Source organism: Panthera uncia (assembly GCF_023721935.1).
Source record: "Panthera uncia isolate 11264 chromosome A3 unlocalized genomic scaffold, Puncia_PCG_1.0 HiC_scaffold_12, whole genome shotgun sequence".
In the NCBI taxonomy this organism is placed as follows: Eukaryota; Metazoa; Chordata; class Mammalia; order Carnivora; family Felidae; genus Panthera; species Panthera uncia.
In genome coordinates, this window is record NW_026057579.1 from 11,089,449 (window position 1) to 11,103,406 (window position 13,958).

The following is a 13,958-nucleotide window of genomic DNA, read 5'->3' on the forward strand; positions in this document are numbered from 1 at the left end:
TTTCTCCTTTCTGCTAATCCCCTAGCCTGAAATGGTGGCCTAGTTACGCCTTTTATTTATATCTCACCAAAGGCAGTGCCATTTTTTTTGTCTAAATTCCGGTCAGCTCTTTGAAAAAATAAGCAGCACTAAGTTGGATGTATGACTTGACACATTGTTTTTGGCTCCACTTGGGAGCTAGGAAGCTTATGGGTATTACAGAAAAACCCAATGTGTTGGTCACTAAAAGGTAGGGCAATCGTAGGTCCTGATTTGCTTCAGATACTCCTGGTCTAGAGCTGTTGTCCCATCATAATTAACAGCCCCTGTTTCTCTCTCAAAAGCATCATGATTTGAAGAATAAATTACGTAAGTGGTCACTCTATTAAAAAAAGGGAATCCAGCTTTCAAACATACATTTTAATACTCTATGGCCATTATACTGAGAAATATCTAGCTGTAAAATTCCTGAGGGAAGAAATTGTGTTTTTAGAATCTCTGCATCGCTTATATACCAACACACAAAATAAGACTCAGAGGAAGTGGCCTCCTGTCGTGGCCAGAGGTCACACAGTCAAGGAGAGGGAGCTGTCCTGATAAGCTTGAGTTGTGGCCAACAGGTACCTGAGTGCCATTCATCGGTTCTCCTTTGGAAACTGGTACAAAGCGCTGTGGCCAGATCATCTCCTATTCCTCAAGTATCATCCCAAATATACAGAATTACTTGTATCTAGAAAGCATGCAAGAATCTCCAACAGTAAATGCACAATACATGCAATTAATACGGCTTGCCTAATTTTTCACCTGCTACTCTGATTACACGTTCATTACTGGCTTGAGAGGCATACATTGTCTTTCACTTGACTTCATGAGCTCTACTCAATACGAAAGCAATGAAAGAGAGTGAGAGCCTTGGGAGTGGGGACTGTGCTTTTATTAGAGTTGCCAGCTGTCTGAGCCTTGCCTTCTGGACTCCAGAACAGCATCTGGCTTATATCCATAGGACCGATTTCAGTATAGACGTCAGGGGCAAACATACATATGTCTCCTGCTGAAAAGCTGTATCCCCATGGGTCATAAGGAGAGGATTCTGTCAGTTTCTCAGGCCTCACTTTGTGTCCCGAAGGCCCTCAACATGGACAACTGCTTGGTTTAAATGGAATCAACTAAGTGTCAGCAGACAGAGGAATACCGGGGACACTAAATCAGTATTTGGTATTCAGTTGATCTCAAGGCAGCAGCGAGCTCTATGTGCTAAGTGTACCTTAATATGGGACATGGTGTTTCTCTGTGAACAGAAAGACCGCTGTAAATAACAGGGTGGAGAAAGGGAGCTGAATATTGAACATCCTGGAACAGCAAAGGAGCCCAATAGAACATGACAGTGCTATATCATCATGGCATTCTGAGACAGCATTTCTTTATTCTTAATATGTTTTACCTTGCGAACACGTCTTCCCCATCACCCTCCTGAAACTAGCCCTTTGGCTCTGTGTCACATGTCAGAAACATTAACTGATCTAGGCAAATGGCTGTCAATGTAGATTTAGTGGCCAATGGTAGAAACCCAAGATTTTTTTTCATGGTCTTACCTATGCAGTAGGGACAACACTGGCCTTTCCTCAAAACAGGTCTTTCACAGGATACTGAAGGGCAAGACTCAGAGTAACAGCTAATTACGCTATCCATGCATACACAGCTGGTACAAACGTCAGGCTTCCAGGACTCAGCTGCCAGGAATATATCCCCTTCATCATTTTTGCAGTAACTAGGCACGCTCTCATTATGGGATGAGGAAGGCTGAAGAGGTTCATCTGGAAAAACGAACATAAGGTCAGCAGAGAAAAGGAGATGCTATAGGCCACCTGTGCAACATAGCGAATTTCACCGTGTCTCGTAAAAAGCACACTCAGTCACTGTGGTTCGGTGTGCCTCCTATAAGTGACTCAGGAATGAAATGGCAAGTCTGACTTGGGCAGGGTCTTGAATTTCGAACGCAAGACAATAAGGACCACAAAAGACCTGTTACCGAGAATCTGTTAGTTGTCTGTACAACATCCTCTCTCCTCTTCCTCTGTAGCTTACCCAAATCCTGGTTTTGCGGGGTGGGGTGGGTGGTGGAGGGTTTGGATCACAACAGGTGTAAGTCAAACAAGACGATCCTGCTCCCTGCTTTTCCAGTCTCCCCTGCAACTAAGGGTGGCCCTGTCACCTGGTTGTGGCTAATGGGACTTAATGGCTAATGAAGGGATTTCTGGGAAAGCTTCAGCTTTCCTAATAGAAGCGCAGATGTGGTGCAACTCTCACATTCCTCCCGCCTGGAATGTGTGTTGTCTGTAGCTGTAATATCCTTATCGTACCTGTAGGAGACGGACCTCTACATATCTAAGACAATGATCAATGCCGATAAACACCTGCCTCTGCACTTCTTGTAATGTATGTGAAAGAAACTTCTATCTGTCTAAAAAATGTAGCTGGGTTTCTCCTCTTATGTGCAGCTATGTGCAGTCTTAACCAATCGATATCCAAACAGACTTTCACTGCACCTTCAAAACACCCATTTATAACATCCCAATGTTCAGGCATTCACGTTAATGGCTAAGAGATAATGGGAAATCTAAATTACTCAATAAGGAGGCACCCACATCATCTGCAAGTCGTCTGTGTCTTTGTTAAAGACTTTGACCAGAGGGTTCTCAGGTCAAACTTGAAACAGAAAAGAAGGTTACCAGAAAACCCAGTTATCTCTTTGGGTCTTGGCATCCATTGAAATCACAAGAAAAGCTGTAACCTCAAGCAGAAACCTGACTGGGGTAGAACAAAGAAAAACAGGATAGTGAGGTTCCTAGTTCAGAAATGTGACAATGCTGCTAAGAGAAAGCACTTGCAACCACCTTCACCAGTCAAGAGCTTGGAAAAAGCCATGATGTCCTACCCGGCAAACCTCTACATTTTCTCAGTGGCCACATGGTCAAAAGAATGATCATATCCTCCTCTTGGAATCAGTCTCACGAAGTCTGCTATTTGCAGTCACAAAACAGAACTAACTAAGATAGGCAGTTATTACAGTGATGTAGAAGCTCTAAATGTCACATTCTCCTTCCATCCATCTCAAGAATACGTCCTATAGCCAACACATTCTCCTTCCATCCACCTCACGAATATGTCCTACAGTCAACAAGTTTGATTTGACAAGAGCCTCTCTGAGGAGCAAGGCAGTTGCTTTGTTTTGGGAAAACAAAACAAAACAAAACAAAACAAAACAAAACAAAAAATGGAATGGGTGCCATGCCCTCTCCTGGAAGTGATGGAACCGTATCTCCTACTGCCAGTCCCAAAGGTATTCCCAAGTGAAAAAGAGACATTGGTTCCACTGCTCCAAATGTGCTCTCGGTCCAACTTTAGGGATGGTTCCATAGATGAATTCCATATGGGTTAAAAATGGGGGGTTTGGGATTCCCTTCTCAGTGACCTTTTCAGGGTCATCCATTTCCAGGGATAATTTTGCCCTGAGGGTCCTCTGGGTTATGACAGCTTAGCTCTTGCAAGCAGTATCCACCCTCATGTCTAAAAATTTAGAAGAGGACAGGGACAGCAGTGATGGAGCTAAGAAGTACCAAGTGAAATGAATACTCTAGAGTCTGGAGGCCTCTTGTTGAGGCCTAGAGAAGACCCTGGGGGACACTGGTAGCTGCTGTCAGTGCTGGAACAGGAGCCAGGGCGGAGATGCAGATCCTGGGGGCTCCTTCCCCCGGGCAGGAGACCCCTAACCAAACCCTAGCTGACCAGGTCATCTGGGAATCTTGCCCATGGTATCTTCCTTCTTTGGGCCTCTCTTCCTATTTTCCTCCCGCTCCAGAGACCCCGTCTTTATACTTCTGATTCCAAATACTGACTCCTAAACTTTGTTTTTACCAATTCCTTGGTTGGCGCTCATCCATTCCTTTTATTTCTATTCTACCTCCCTCTCTCTTCTGTGCTATGCTTCTTTCAAACTCTAAACAGTAAAGGATGAAAGAGAATTCAATAAACCTTTAAAAAGAAAGAAGTGTTATTCCATTCTCTTTCTTACTTTGGCGAAGAATCGCCACCTGCAAGGATGCTCGATCTTGGTGAACCTATTTCTGTTTCCAGACCTTGCTCTAAACCCAGGCTAGAGGAGGGGGAAAGTGGAAGGACAGAGGGCATAACAGGGCACCCTAGGGGAAACAATCATCAGGAGGGACACAACTCTTCTAAGTGTACATATGTCTCCTTTCTGGACTACGTTAGGAGGCAAACATCCTAAGATTAGAGATGGTCTTTTTCCAGATGTGAAATACACCCTTTATCAACACTACTGTTCAAATTCACTGTGAAGAAAATGTTTTGCATTTTAAGACTCTTTAAAATTGCTGCAACATAACAATGAATGGAAAGTTCAGGAAGATCAATTATGGGTCAGGTGACTTATTTTAAAATAATAGCATTCCAGAAATGCTCTTATTCAAATATAAGAGGAATGTTTGGAATACTGATATATAAAGCAATAAATCCTAATGTTTAAGAGGAAAGCTATGACTGAACTCTCTCAGGCTGTATGTTAAGAAAAGACAAGCCACCCAGGTGTAAGTTAATAAACGCAAAGCCAGTGCACAGGGGTGTCCATTCCCCTTAGGAACTGAACCGAAAAACATTATAAGGGTTTGAACGTGAATAAAATAGTGATTAAAAAACAAAAAAGTAATGAGGGGCGCCTGAGTGGCTCAGTCGGGTAAGCGTCCGACTTTGGCTCAAGTCATGATCTCATGGTTTGTGAGTTCGAGTCCCACATCAGCCTCTGTGCTGGCAGCTCAGAGCCTGGAGCCTGCTTCAGATTCTGTGTCTCCCTCTCTCTCTGCCCCTCCCCCGCTTGTGCATGCGTGCTCTCTTTCTAAAATGAATAGACATTAAAAAAAATGAAAAAAAAAAAGTAATGAAACACGTGGGTTTATGTTTTACTGAGTAAAACTACTCTTAAGAATATACATTTAGAAGGCAAATGGTTATTGATTTAAATGGAAGAGACCAAAAGCTAAGCAACAACAAAATAAAAGTAGCTGTGCTGTCCACTTGGCGATGTTATATATACAAATTACCTTCTGGGAAAAAGGAATATACTCCGGTGTTAACTACGAGTGCTACTTTAGTCATAAAACCAGTAACTTATGTTTAAAATCTTGACAAAATTTCATCACGTTTGTATCTTTGAATCATGACCATGAATTTACAAGCAAAGGCAGGTTACCTGAGCAGTAAAAACTCTACTCTCTGTGCATGTGCAGTGCTAGTCAAGTTAATACTTTTGGATCGTAATTTATTTGTCACTGCAGATTTGAGGGGGTGAACATGATGCATATTTTATCAATTCTCTGTTTAACATTCCACAAGTATCTCCACCACCCTTCCGTACAAAGAATTTTATTTACATTATTTATCAATAACTGCTCTTCACATTTGTTAGGGACAAAGATGACTTTCCACATTAGCAAAATCAGCTGGAATAATTTGCTGCAGCAGGGCTATCTCCCGAGTCTGAGATGTAGGGTTAAGAGACAAGAATGGCAGAAAGAAACAGTCTCTTTTCCCCCTCAAAGTCACCTCAAATGCAAGGCATATTAATTACATAAATATACGTGGCTGATAGAGGGAAATGAATTTAGGAAGCAGGCTGCCAGCTGCTCCGGCCTGGGTGACTGGCTCCCGGGCTTGGCATGCTGCCACGTGGGGCTCAGCCCGGCCTGCTGGCTCTGCAGAGTGACAGAGCCCAAGCCGCAGGCTTCCCCAGCGAGCACGTCCCAAGGCACGGCGCAGTTACCTGTGCACTGTGGGCAGCAGGAGTCCTGGGTGCGTGAGGGGTTCTGGCAGAGCAGCGGTGGGCACACCTCTGTCTCACACAGCACCCGCCCGCTGTGGCAGGTGCACTGCGTACAGGAGTCGATGTTCCAGGTTTCTCCTTCCACAAAGTACTCTCCTCCGGGGGCGTGGCAAATGGAGGGGGTGCTGAGCTCTGGCTTTTGCACCACAAAGTCATCTGGGAAATGACAAAAAGAAATCAAGACACAAGAATTTACTCAACTGTGGTCTTGCCAACCCTTGGAGAAGCTGGTGTCATCTGCTCGAAGGGACAGAGAAATGGCGGTAGAGTATCTCACTCTGTTCTCAGCAAGACGACGGTGAAGAAATATTCCATGCACAGGAATAGAAGGGGACGGTGAAAGAGCTGGTTTCCAGAAGAGAGGTTCAAGCGGTCCCAGTGTGTCAACAGTAATGACAGAATTCAGTAAGGGAATTAAATTACCTCAAGAGGGATTCTTCCTGTCAAGAAGAGAACAGGGCCTCTTAAGGGATCTCTGAATATATAGGAAGTGTCTAGAATAACAATCTCTCATTTACTGAAAGCTTACTGTGGCCCAATTTCCATGCTGTTCTATGTGTGTTGGTTCATTTATTCCTCCCACCAACTTGTGAAGTAGGTACTGGGATCCTATGTTACATATGAGGAGCAGAGGACTCAAGGTATTCAGGGCAGACAGGGAATCTGCACCCCAACTATGTTTGTTTGGATCATGGATATGCCTCCAGATTAAACACAACTTCCAACCCGGTCTGTGCCCCATCCACTTCATTATCTCTACGATCCTGCGTACGTTTATGCTTGGAAATACATCCTGCTGTCGAGCAGGCCACACCCCAAGACTAGCTGGCAGCAAATGGAGCAGGAATGCTCTTTCAGAATCAACAGTCTGGAAACCCTCACCTGAGACTAAACATTTGCTTGGCAATGTCATCATCAAGAGAGGTAAATGCCCAGAAACTGATGATAACTATGATTTCTTGCCCCAGAAGAGAGGCGATTTTGGTGTCTTGGTGAGATGATAATGACAGGGAGCTCAATGTTGAAAAGGTCTGCAGCGGTACTGGGAGTTGCCCTGAAGTTGTGCTGAGGAAGACGAGAAGTATGAGGACATTAACCAAACTTGTGTCATCCAAATACAACAAGCGTTTCAAGAAGGTGTTGACAGTGGTGAGCCCTGCCGAGAAGCAGTCTGGAGACACCACGGCTAGCTCATGCTTGGAGCTCAGTGGAAACTGGGCCCCAGGACAGCTCCCCTGTCTGTGCGGAGATGCTCAGAGCTGGAATCTCTGAAGAGCTCCCATGCTGTTACTTTCAAAGTGATGGTCAGCGTGAGAGTCCACAACTCTGATGAGATACAGTGCTGTGGGCGGATTCCCAGCTAACATGGTAACTACGAACACAGCTTTGTCTCAGGGGCACTAGCAAAGACTGGAGCTTTGCCCGAGTGGACCGATTAGGGAGAAATGACACACTAGCCAATGCTTACATTCATAAGCCACCAGACCAAACTCTCCAGTGATGAGACAAGTGGAGAGGATAGTAACTAGAACGCAAGTGAGGGGGGACGAGATGGTTTCCAGAGAAGACAAAAACTTTTCCAAAGAGTGGCAATAAGCTAATGCTGGAAAAGCATGACTGCCTTTCTCTTACTGCCTTTTCCTTTCCAAAATGACTTAGAGAGGCTTGCCAATCACTGCCCTTCTCAACGCTGATGCAGAAGGAAGTGGTGGGAAGAAAGCAAGGCACGTTTGCAGATGTCTTGCCAGCTTCTCTGCCATACTCCGTGCCTCAAGGAGACCATGTGAGTGGCGGCAGAGATGGGGACAAGAGACAAACGGAGAGGCAGAGGGAGAGAAGGAGAAAAAACCCTGAGAAACAGTATCGTCTGGTGAATCTTCTAGCAGGACAGTTTAGGAGTTACCCCAGAAAGGAAAACAGCTGATCCTTGAATGGAAGAGGGGAGAAAATATTTAAAATAGGGGTCCCCAAATGCAATACTTCTGGGGTCTCTCATCAGGAGAGTCCAGAAGTGGTAGCCCACTTAAGATGTTTGGAAAAAAATATACCTACATACCCACATACACGCATGTTTTTATGCATGTATATGTAGACATTTGCAACCCACAATGATACGTCAATTACTCTGTGTGTTTATAGAAGAGTTTTCGCTATTTCTGTAACAGAGAAAACTCATTTTAGTCCCACTGACTTTCAGTTCTTAAATCAATTGTCTATTCTTACTAATGTCTTCGCATTTGAAGCCCTCTGGCTCACTTCTTCACGGAGTACAAGTGGGGCAAAGACGCAGGTGTGTGGTCCATATTCCATACACTGATGCCTAAAATTAAGGCACGGCGGGGGTGGGGGGGATGTGGGGAGCCTGGGTGGCTCAGTCTGTTAAGCGTCCGACTTTGGCTCCAGTCTGATCTCACTGTTAGTGAGTTCGAGCCCCGTATCGGGCTCTGTGCTGACAGCTCAGAGCCTGGAGCCCGCTTCAGATTCTGTGTGTGTGTCTCTCTCTGACCCTCTCCCACCCACACTCTGTGTATGTCTCTCTCAAAAATAAATAAACATTAAAAAAATAAATAAATAAAATTAAGGCACTGGGTCTTCATTGGAACAAATGATTTTTTTCTTCCCCAAAGGGTCAACAGAGTTGTCTCATTACACTGCACATTGAGCTTCTGTTTGAGTGGATACCGGTGGTTTTTCATATTTAACTAGCAAAACACATGAAAAAGGAAACTTTCGATATAGAACACCTAAGACTCATATGAGGACAAGGCAATCTGGTTCTCTACAGGGGTGTGGAGCTGCCTGTCACTCTGATAACTTAGTTACTAAGGGGCCTAGAAGCTCAGAGCTAATAGGGACTCCCCTGCCATGGCAGGCGAAGCCGCCACCCCTCCCCCTGCCCCCGCCCCCCACCTCAGGCTGTGCCTGTCCTGCTGGAGAAAGACAGGTCTCCGGTTCCTGACTCCTGACTGCATCCACGGCATAGGTGGGTCCCATCCACAGGGAGGGATGGGATGGACCGGACGAGAAGGTATCCTGACTCTGAAATCTGACAGGACACACATTCCAACATTAAATGAAATCAGATGCAAGAATCGGGAGACTTCATTTCTCCGTGGCCTTCTGACACTCTATTTTACTTCGGGTAAGAGAGTTAGTATTTCTGCGTCTATTTTTCAAATGAAAAACTGCCTGAGTGCATTTTCCCCTAACTCAAAGTGGCCTGTACTGAGAAAGAAATAATAAATATAAAACTACATTGAGCTCTTTGGATGAAAGGCACTAGATGCGCTATTATGGTAATAATTACCGTTATTGACAGCCATAATTCAGACGCCCATGAGTTATATAATCTGGTCTGTTCTTCTAGCAACTTCTCTTGATTACCAGCATTATGATTTTAAATGTTTTGGATGTGTGGTCACTCTAAATATCTCCATTTGGCAAGAATACCACATAGCCATTAATTTAGAAAAGGGCAATAGCCACAGACTTCGCTAATCCTCTCCCTCTCAAATAGTCCTTTATAAATAATACGCTTTAATGGAATGAAGTTAACATCAATCCCCTCCAATTAACTAAAGCACTCAGCCTCAATACACTATCCATAAAATGGAGAGCTGGACTTTAAAGGACATCAGGTCTGCAAACCTTTTAAAAAAAAAATACAGTTCAAAGACCAATGTAATTGAGTAAACCATTAAAAAAGGAGGACAGTAGTTTTAGGGCTTTTGCTTTTTCTCTGGTCTCTGGCTAATCATTGCTAACACCTGGCTGATTTTGTGGCTGTTGTTGACAAAAGCCACAGAGAGCTGAAAAGTGCTCTGGGGGGTCATCCCCGGCAAGACCCCCACACTCAAAGATGCGATGAGGCCCTGCAAGGCAGAAGTCATTTTGCTGAGGGAGCGCACAAGATGGCAGCCAGCGTTTACCTGAACATGACGGGCAGCACTGTCCCGGATGAATGGTGGGGTTGCCACAGGCAGGCACCGGGCAGGTGATCAGAGCACACATTTCCCGTCCATTGTGACAGTAGCATTCCCGGCACCCGTCATGCCAGCTTTCCTCATTTTTATGATGATGGCCATCCATGGACAGACATGTGCCTGACAGGACAGGTGGCCCGGCTGAAGCAGGGACCTCTGGACAGACAGAAGGCAGCCTGGTCAAGCAGCAGCTACGGCACAGGAGAAACAGCCTGCAGTGTCCTCCCAGGTAATGCTACCCAGCCACCAAAAGTCACGTGTACAAAGGACAGCTCACGACACGGGAAAGGCTCACGAAAAGAACGTAAATCAATATGCTCTCAATTTGGAAAAAAAAGAAAAATAGGAAAAAAACTGGCAAATATGTTCCTCTGTTGGCGGGATTACAATTATTTTTACTCCTTTCATTCCTACTTGCTCATGTTTTATGCAGTAAACGAGCACTGATTTCACAGAAAATGGTATATTATGTTCCATACATGCCGAATAGCCTCTCTAGAAGTCACCCAATGGGGAAATCCTGGGCCTCTTGAAACTAACAGATTTTTGTTCAATGGAACAACTGAAGCAGTGACTAGATTTCTGTTTACTCTGATCCCTTAAGAACACTGTTAGGGTGGTAACTAACTTTGAAAAAAAACACACAACAAACTTAGGGATCTTTTACTGCTGAGTATGTGGATCACGCAGACAACTAAAACATACTGGAGTGGGTGCTGGGCTATGGGCAAAGGTGGCGGTCAGCGTGCATGCTCACGTGGCTTCAGGGACATCCCAGGAATGGGAAGTCTCAGGCAAAAGGTATGCCCAGGCTTCATGCCTATCTAGAGGTGTAGGCTGGCATGTGCTTATTCAGCACGAGTTTAAACTGTCATCGCAAACTGTGTTACCAGAAAATACACAAGCAGGCTGCTTAGCCACACCCACCTGCATGGGCTCTTAAAAGGGCTCTTTGCTGCATCAATTCTATCAAGCCACTGCTGTACAGAGGCAGCCTCTACGGAGGTCAAGACAAAGGTGCTTTAGGCTAACGTTCCTAAGATGAGTGAAACTGAAGAGCTGAGAAGTCACTAATTTGGTGCAATATGCTTGGCTATTAGATGCTTGGCTATTAGATGTTTATTTTAAATTCTATTCTGAGCTCTTATTCCAATGAGACATGAGGAAAAGGGATGGTCCCATGGGCAAGTGACATTTGTATCTGAGTAGACCATCATCACTGAAACTGTTTCATTTACATCATGTCCTCCTGTTCTTTGTTTCTGAGTCCTGTCTGCTCTGGGGGTGGGGGGGGGGGGGGGGGGGAAGGAGGGTCATGCGATCGCACTTACCTCTGCACTTGCAGATAAGACAGCCATGACTGTCCTGCTGGAAACCCAAGGGGCAGATTTTACTGCATGGGAGCTCTGGGCATTTCTTACAGCGACAGATGTCACAGCCGTGCTTATTCTTCCTGGGTAATTAAAATTTTGTCAGAGGTCAGAAAATCCAAGTCTCAAATGATGCCCAAATGCTCCGATCAAGGGTCACTGAAGTGATACTGCTATGAAGCAGAATGACTTGACTTACGCTCTCAAAAACTCATGGAGTGATGTGTAATTGGCTCTCTGTGGCCGTGACCGCCACCCACCCATGGCCAAGGTTTAGAATTGCCCAAGTACTAATGTGCTTCTGGGATGTGACCATCAGAACCCCAATGACATGACTGTCGTTTTAATTAGGAAAAGGAGTACCATGATATAAAAAAGACGGATGCATAATGCCATGAACAGGATGGTGAAGGATATATTGTTGGGCACTGCTAGAGGCCAGCACTGGGGCAAGAGTCCTTCGTTTGTCAGGACCAATCTCTGAGAGATCTCAGACACCAGTAAAAATAGTAATGAGCGCTTCACTGAACTTAGGGAAGTCAGAAGGAGAACGTTAAGGCTCCACAGACCTGCGGATGCTACAGCCAAGAGTGAGAAAGAATCAAAGCTTTGAGAAACCCTGCCATCAGTGTCCGCTCATTGTTTCACTCATTAGAAAATAATACCGACTCAACAGTGTTCCGTACATGGGGTAGGACGGAAGCATGCAAGGTAAAGGAAAAAGACTGCATCAATGATCTTTTTCCTTTAATAAACTAGAGTGCCTGAATTCTGTGATCAGAAAGATGATGTGAAATAAATAAATATGTGTTTATGAAATACATCACAGCAGTTTAAGTGGAGGTTTTTTGAAAAGAAAAATTCTTAACAACCATTCCTTATTTTCTCTGAAAGGAGAATGTCACTGTCTATTACAGAGGAGCTCACTTTGTGTCCAACCAGCCACAGAAGTGAGTCTTCTCCTAGGCTCCACATCTCCTCTGCAGGCTCTGCCCTACTTGACTTAATGCGCCTCAGACAAGGAGGAGTTACTCTGTTTACCCTCAGGTTTCATCCCCATTAGCCCTAAGTGGCAACAGTGGTGTCCAACTAAAAACAGAAAAAAGAGAAAAAAAATTCCTGTCTTCATCTTGGATAAATCAAGGAACTCCAAAAGAAGACAGCTCCATGGGAAAGCCTCGGTATACCACTGCCCACATGACAGTTAAATTACAATCTGCTAAGTGAAATGAGAAACGAACACTAGGATCTTATTTATGCCACCATAACGAGACCAATGAATTAAATGAATTATTCATACTCATGTCAGACAGCATGTCACTTTTTAAGTTCTACTGAGGCTTTATCTGATTTGTTTGTTCACTCCTTTATGTATTATTATCCGTCCATCTACCCACCCAATCCTTCTGTAAGCCCTGGCTGCACACAGAGAGTAACAATCAACTCAGCAGGTATGTATAAGGGGCACTGATGGCCGCCTTCATCCTAACGGTCCCACATGGTGTCTGGCCAAAGTTCCTCCTTCAGAGGGTGTCCTTGAAACACATGTTCTAGCTGAGGCAGTACTCATTTGTCTCTGCTGGTCCACCTGGTCCACACTGAATGCTCTCACTGATAGGAACATGAAGTGGACCCCACAATCCTCTAAGAGATTTCTCTTCAAGGTGAAGGCTGGACTTGAATGCAGCCTTGGTTCTGAGCTGTCATAATACTGCAGCAGGTTGGCTGTAGTTACTATTATGATAATAACACTTTATTCTACATTAGCAGTGAAGCTAAGAAATAATTATACTTGTGCTGGTATCACAGTCACATTTTAGGATGAAGAACAATGACGGTTTATTTATTTGGGGACTTCCTAAGAATAGTGAGCACTCCTAATTTAACTATCTGATTAAAATTAGATTTAAAATTCTCCTAACCCTGCTAAACCAGAATTTCTAAGAGAAAGAATAAAAATGGTAACTAAAATGCCAGGCAAGAGATGATGGATCTAAGTCCCTTATAATTACTAGCAATACACAAATATACCGAATTGGAAAGGCAGAAAGACAGGGAAGGGAACCAAGGGAAAAAAATGATAAAACAAGATTATGACAGGTAAGTTTTTAGGGAACCAACAAAGCTATAAGGGCAGAAAGAGACACTAATACAGACACTAAACAAATGTGAAGTGTCTTTATCTCCTGGGATAATCTAGATTTCCACGGGGTTTGACTCAACAAAGAATACTTGAAAATACAAATCATGGTTCTTATCTCTAAAGAAATTCATAAAACGTACTGGTCCTTAAAGAAAAAGTATGAACTACAGACCAGAACCAAGATAAAATACTGAGGCGTGGCCAATAAGCATGCTCCATATTGCCAACGAGCGGCTGTCCACTGAACTTAAAATGCACATTAAATACATTATCACAAAATAGTCACTGGGGCAGTTATGAAAAGTTGTGGCACGTGTAATACTAGGACCTCATGACAATTCCCCACTGGCAGCGTCCAAAGGCCCTTGCTATGAGGCAGTCTCAGAGAAGAGGCCCAAAGGATAGTGGCCAGAAAGGCTCTGGTCCCTCTGCATAAAAAAGCAAAACTTGAGTGTTTATACCCTCTTTTTACTGTTCTCCGATTCACGTAACAAAGCGAGCACAGATATTCTGGACTCGCAGCATCACTGATCCATCCATACACACACACACACACACACACACACACACACACACACACACACACA

The 13,958-nt window shown here is 44.3% G+C and overlaps 1 protein-coding gene across 2 annotated transcripts in view; it reads right to left on the bottom strand.

The window, feature by feature from the left end:
- The window catches only part of CRIM1 (cysteine rich transmembrane BMP regulator 1), a 187,788-nt gene that overhangs the window by 26,934 nt on the left and 146,896 nt on the right, over positions 1 to 13,958 (bottom strand). Inside the window, exons 10-13 of one of the 2 annotated variants that reach the window (XM_049651883.1) lie at positions 11,190 to 11,311; positions 9,805 to 10,014; positions 5,816 to 6,031; positions 1,572 to 1,793 (exon numbers count right to left, since the gene is read on the bottom strand). In XM_049651883.1, coding sequence (XP_049507840.1) covers positions 1,572 to 1,793; positions 5,816 to 6,031; positions 9,805 to 10,014; positions 11,190 to 11,311 — 770 coding nt within the window. The remainder of the gene's footprint in view (positions 1 to 1,571; positions 1,794 to 5,815; positions 6,032 to 9,804; positions 10,015 to 11,189; positions 11,312 to 13,958) is intronic. The other variant, XM_049651882.1, reaches the window with a different exon arrangement.